Source organism: Peromyscus eremicus, chromosome 16_21, assembly GCF_949786415.1.
Source record: "Peromyscus eremicus chromosome 16_21, PerEre_H2_v1, whole genome shotgun sequence".
Taxonomy (NCBI): domain Eukaryota; kingdom Metazoa; phylum Chordata; class Mammalia; order Rodentia; family Cricetidae; genus Peromyscus; species Peromyscus eremicus.
Genome location: NC_081432.1, coordinates 1,492,884 through 1,498,883, shown reverse-complemented (window position 1 = coordinate 1,498,883; position 6,000 = coordinate 1,492,884). Strand labels below are relative to the sequence as shown.

General features: G+C 52.5%; 1 protein-coding gene across 7 annotated transcripts in view; it reads right to left on the bottom strand.

Moving 5' to 3' along the window:
* Positions 1-1,379: 1,379 nt before the first annotated feature.
* LOC131926459 (H-2 class I histocompatibility antigen, D-37 alpha chain-like) overlaps positions 1,380-6,000 on the bottom strand; it is a 61,452-nt gene continuing 56,831 nt past the window's right edge. For 2 of the 7 annotated variants that reach the window (XM_059281947.1, XM_059281948.1), the window contains exons 7-8: positions 2,106-2,138; positions 1,380-1,575 (exon numbers count right to left, since the gene is read on the bottom strand). In XM_059281947.1, coding sequence (XP_059137930.1) covers positions 1,529-1,575; positions 2,106-2,138 — 80 coding nt within the window. In that variant the 3' untranslated portion in view covers positions 1,380-1,528. Of the gene's footprint in view, positions 1,576-1,918; positions 1,966-2,105; positions 2,139-2,318; positions 2,436-2,558; positions 2,835-3,394; positions 3,671-3,906; positions 4,177-4,345; positions 4,490-5,009; positions 5,257-5,457; positions 5,575-6,000 lie in introns of those variants that run through there. The other 5 variants (XM_059281945.1, XM_059281951.1, XM_059281946.1 and 2 more) reach the window with 5 other exon arrangements.

Sequence of the window (6,000 nt, the reverse complement as noted above, 5' to 3'; positions counted from 1 at the left end):
CAACCACATGGTGGCTCACAACCATCTGTAATGAGATCTGGTGCCCTCTTCTGGTCTGTAGACATACATGCAGGCAGAACATTGTATACATAATAAATAAATAAATCTTTAAAAAAATAAATGAGCACAAATTGTTAAATGAATTTTTGTTTGGGATTAGGACAGTTTCCGAAATGGATTTAAACGTACTTTTGTCATTTTGTCATATTTATATGAAGTAGCATTTTCAGTATAGATAACTATAAAATCAAACTATGAAAAAATATGAAAAACATTGAAGATGCTCTTCAGGATCAAATACTTGGCAGAGACTTAAATCACCCCACCCTATCCCTCACCCTGTATGTTTTGAGAGGTTTTTATATAGCTCAGTAGCCCAGGGTGGCCTTGGACTTGCTATGTAGGTAAGGATGACCTTGAACTCCTGATCCTTGTGTCTCCACTTCCCGATTACCAGGATTACAGGCATGCACCACTACACCTGACTAAGTTTACTTTTTTTTTTTTTTTTTTTTTTTGGAGCTGAGGATTGAACCCAGGACTTTGTGCTTGCTAGGGGAGCGCTCTACACCTGAGCTAAATCCCCAACCCCTAAGTTTAAATTCTTTAAAATAAGCATATCCATATACAAATTTGTTTTAATCTTTAGGAAGTGGTAAAATTATGTATGTATACCAAGTACTGTGGTTTTAAAAAAATTTTAATGTTTTATTACCAGTAAATATTTGATTTATATACCTGTTTTATATACCAGAAACCAAAGGCCTTGTAAAAATATCCTGGGTGGCCAGGGCAGTGGTGGCACACGCCTTTAATCCCAGCACTTGGGAGGCAGAGACAGGTGGATCTCTGTGAGTTCAAGGCCAGCCTGGTCTACATTACGTGTGTGTGTGTCTGTGTGTCTGTGTGTACACCTGTGAGTGCAGGTGCCCACAAAGCCCAGAAGAGAGTATCAGGTCCCATGGAGCTGTGGTTACAGGAGTTGTGAACCACTTATGCAGGTGCTGGAGTTGAACTCAGGTCCCCTGGATGAGCAGCAGACACTCCACCCCTGAGCCATCTCTCCAGCAACCTGGCACCCCAGTCCTTTTAATGGCCTGTGTGGGCAGTAGAGACACTAGATGGCTAACGATAAACAGAGTTGAACCAAGTGTTGTGACTGTTCATGCCACTCTTCAGACCTCTCCCCTTTTTTAAAGAAAACCATTATCATGAGAAGAATGGTGGGCTCATAGTGTGGTCTCCCTGCAATAATGAAAGTGTGTCACAACTCAGCACACAAACATCTGTGCAATGGTCACTGTCACCGCAGGTCGCTGCTGCACTACATTGATGGGAACTTTCCATTTGGCACAGACAGACACAGCAGGAAAGGCCCAGCAAGGAGTCAGTTTTTATTTTCAGTGGGAAGTCAGGAGCTGCAGTTCAGGCAGCAGGGAGGAGGCAGGATGGAGGCATTCTGTTGGGAACAGGAAGGTTGGTGCCTGAAAGGTCAGCATCCTGGTAAGCAGGGGTGGACTCCAGATCTTCATTGTCCTCGCTTCTTACTCAGTCCCACAAGGAAGTTGTCTGAAGCTATAGAACAAGATTTGTGAATAGTCAGTATAAAGCCATCTCAGAGTCCCACCATGACTCATTAAAATGTCTAAATCTGGGGGCTGGAGAGATGGCTCAGAGGTTAAGAGAGCTGGCTGTTCTTCCAGAGGTCCTGAGTTCAATTCCCAGCACCCACATGGTGGCTCACAACCATCTATAATGAGATCTGGCCCCCTCTTCTGGCCTGCAGGGATACGTGCAAACAGAACACTGTATACATAATAAATAAATAAATCTTTAAAAAAAAATGTCCAAATCTGAGACCTGGGACCCACCCCTGTCCCTTTGCCTCAGCCCCAATCCCAAGCCCCCAGGGTGTCACTTTTTCAAGTCTCCAGAGAATAGGCGAGCTCTGGGAACTGTACAAGTCTGCAGAAGAAGAAATAACAAGGCACACTCAGGAGACTGAGAGGATGTGGGTGGAGGAGGAATTATGGGCTGGCTGGGCTCCCCACCAGCTCCGGCTCCACCCCAAGAGCCTCAGGGACAATCCTGTTGCCCACACTTACCTAAATCATGAGCATAATAGCCTCCTTTTCCACCTGTGAGAAGAAAAGCTGTGAGAGACCAGGGAAGACCCCGACCCTAGGAAGGTTCCAGAACTGACAGCAGACCCAGATTACAGACAGGAGCAATGAGGGGTGTAGATGTGTTTTCCATTAATGAGGCAGAGCACACTTCTAAAAGGGGCTGAGAGAGAACCAGACCCTGCCCTTTCCTACCTGTGTTTCTCCTCCTCTTCCTCACAACAGCCACCACAGCTCCAATGATGGCCACAGCTCCAAGGAGAGCCAGAACAGCAATGATTGCTATGATGGGGACAGTGGACTGAGGAGGCTCTGGGAGGGAAGGACAGGAAGGGAAAGTGGAGGTCATGGACCCCAGCTCTCAGCCCTGACCTCAGGGTCTGCAGAAGGCTCCAGCTTCCCCTGACCCCAGCTCTGTACCCACACCCTCCTTACCCCATCTCAGGGTGAGGGGCTCAGGCAGACCCTCATGGTGCACATGACATGTGTATCTCTGCTCCAACCCAGAAGGCACCACCACAGCTGCCCACTTCTGGAAGGTTCCATCCCCAGAAGGTCTGGTCTCAACCAGCTCCATGTCCTGAGTCAGTTCCTCCCCATCCCTCTGCCAGGTCACGGAGATCTCAGCAGGGTAGAAGCCCAGGGCCCAGCACCTCAGGGTGACTTCTCCATTCAGTATGGGGTGATGGGTCACATGTGCCTTTGGGGGTTCTGAGGGGAAGATTTGGGAAAATGAGGCATCTTGCTTTCTTCTAGGGACTCAGCAGTGTTCATGTGACCATTCTGGGAATGGACAGGAGAACTGGGGTGGGATTAGGGTGTCCATATATTAATAAACCCCAGCTAGAGCACACACAGGCACTGGGGTAATCTGTTTTTTGGGGTGGTCTAGGATGTGAGTGTGATAGTATGGGGTAGGAGGCCTCAGGGTTCTGCAGACTGATGGAGGGGAAGGACTTCTGGTCGTGAGCTGAGTGAGGGCCAGGAGACTCAGAAAAGCTGGAGTCAGACTCCAGAGACACTGAGTGTGGGGCACAGAAGGAGACCTGAGACACCCCACCCCCATCCCCAACCCCCGCCGAGTGTGCTCCGGGCCATAGTCGTGGCTGACCTTCTGTAAAAGAATTAGTCACCCTGTGGGAAAAGCAGCCTGGAGTCTTCCTCTCCCTATTCCTCAGCCCAGTGCCTGCTGGACAGCGTTCTTCTCTGAGTGTGCCCCAAGCCTTTCCTCCACACTTATCTGGGAAAAGCAGGGAGGGATCTCCAAGTACCTGAGCGCAGCAGGGTGGCTTTCCCCAACTCCAAGTATCTCTGGAGCCAGTCTATGCACGCGCCCTGCAGGTACGCCTTCTGGTGGTGGGCCTCGTCTACGTCCTCTGACTTGCGCTTAGAGATCTGTGAGGCCGTGTCGTGTGCGGTCCAGGAGCGCAGGTCCTCGTTCAGGGCAATGTAATCGCGGCCGTCATAGGCCTCCTGACAGTACCCGCGGAGCAGTTGGCCGTCCGGCCCCAGGTCGCAGCCATACATCCACTGCAGCGTGTGAGGGTCTGTGGGGGACACGGTGGTCAGCGCCACCTTGCGGCCACCCTGCCCAGCTCTCTCTCAGTCCATAACCCGAACTTTCAGAAACGAAAGTGCAACCGGAAACCTAAGCCAAACTCTGCGGGGTCTTTTAGGGTCTGGGCAGGTGTTTGGATGAAACTTCGACCCAGCGTGTCAGGATGACCCAGGCCAGTTCAAGCGGAGAGGGAGGGTCATGTCTGATCGGGCCGTGGTCACTCACCATTGTCACTCTGGTTGTAGTAGCCAAGCAGGGTCTTCAGGTTCAATTTGAAGTTCTTCCCTGTGTTCCTGGCTTTCCGTGTCTCCTCCTCCCAATACTCCGGCTCCTCCTGCTCGACCCACGGCGCCCGCGGTTCTACCCTCGGAGTCTCGGCGTCGCTGTCGAAGCGCACGAACTGCGTGTCGTCCACGTAGCCGCCGATGGTGAACCGGGGCTCTCCGAGGCCGGGCCGGGACACAACCGTGTAGAAATACCGCAGCGAGTGCGAGCCTGGGGGTGATGCATGGTGAGACCCAGAACCTACTCCCGGCCCAGGGTTCCGGGTGAAGGCAGGGGAGACACCGGCCAGGGCAGCTAAGGTGCGCTGACGGGGTACCACCCCCACCCGGCGCCCTGCTCCTTCCCACAGAGTCCCTTTCGTTCCCCACCCCTCACTCACTAGCCTGGATCTGGATCTGAACTAAGGAGCTGGCCAGCAGCGTGAGCCAGGTAGCAGAAGACCTGGTCCTCATTTCTGTGGTCTTTCTTCCTCTTGACTGTGGAACTTTGCAACCACCTTTTCGCTGATTGGCTTCTGTAGAAACTAGGTGTCCAATAGGAATGAGAATTGTGAGTGCATCATCAGTGTCCACAGAGAAGAACCCGATCAGGGTTGAGAGACAAACTGATAATGTGCATATGGACAACCAGTGCTGCTCACCACCCTGGGGGTCTTTATTAAAGAAAATGCTGTAAGAGCCATGACATGACCTGGGACTTTAATCAGACCCATGTCCTCTGGCTCTTATAACTCTTGGGCAGTCATGCATGTCTTGGATAGTGTGCCCCGCCTGGGACTCAGCCCGGCCCACCCCTAGGAACAGTCCCCAAACCTAAAGCAAAATTCAGACTCGGATCTCTGTGAGTTCGAGGCCAGTCTGGGCTACAGAGAAACTCTGTCTCGAAAAACCAAAAAGCAAACAAACAAAAAACCAAAAAAACCCTCAGACTCTCACAGCGGATCCCGCAGCCTCCTACCGACTTTGGAACACTGGGGTCGGGGAGATTCGGGCCCGTCCGTGGGATCCTGAGGGGCCGTGACCTCCGACCCGGGAGACACTCACCGTCATGACTCTGGTGGTAGAAGTGGAGCAGGTTCCGAAGTCACGTTCGGAAATTCTGTGGGTGCTCCTTGAATATCCGCGTCTCGCGCTCCCAGTACTCCGGCCCCTCATGCTCTACCCACGGAACCCGCGGCCTGGCTCTCAGAGTTTCCGCTTCTCTGTCGAACTGCGAATTGTCCCCGTAGCCAATGGCAACGTACGGAGGGGCCGGGACACGATGGTGCGGAAATGCCTCAGCGAGTCGAGCCTGGGGGTGGGGCACGGTGAGATCCCGACTCTCTTCCTGGGACCCCAGGCGGTTGTGCGGACCGGGAGGGGAGCAGGGCGCGGGGCTCGGGACGCGGTTGAGAAGGGCGGGGGGTCTGGCCGGGCGACTTTGGGACCCGGCTTCACCGGTGCCGATCCCGCTCTCACGGAAGAGACTGGTTCCCCTGGACCCCTCACTCACCTGCCTGGGTCTGGGCGGAGCCTAGGGCGGCAGCCAGCAGCAGCAGGAGGGTGCGGAGGACAGGGATTCTGTTCTTCAGAGTTCTCGGGAGCCAAAGCACAGGCCTGACTGGTCCCGGACTTTGTAACTTGTCCTCACAGAGATTTCTATCACGTTCTCTAGCAACCCACTCCCAATGAGAGTGTGAGGTGAGGTTGCTGTTGTGGGGACGAACTTGAGAGCCACTGACAGAGTAAGAAGTGAAACCAAAAGTCTACACTTCCCAACCCAAACCTTACATTCAGTTCTCAGAGCCTGAAAGCCACTTCTAGGAACATGGAACTTTATCCTGCCTCTGTCCTCAGCACGAGCCCTGTGTATAACATTGTCTCCCTGAATCCAGGCCCAGAATCTGTCTGATGGTAATCCCAGTGGAAAACATCTAGATAAGTGCAGCTGTTTTGCTCTTTCCAACCCCAGTGTGAAGACCCAGAGCTGGTCAGGAATGCAGTGGAGAAAGTTTCTTTTAAAAGCAGAGTACTAGGGTCCTGTGTTCACCTGCAG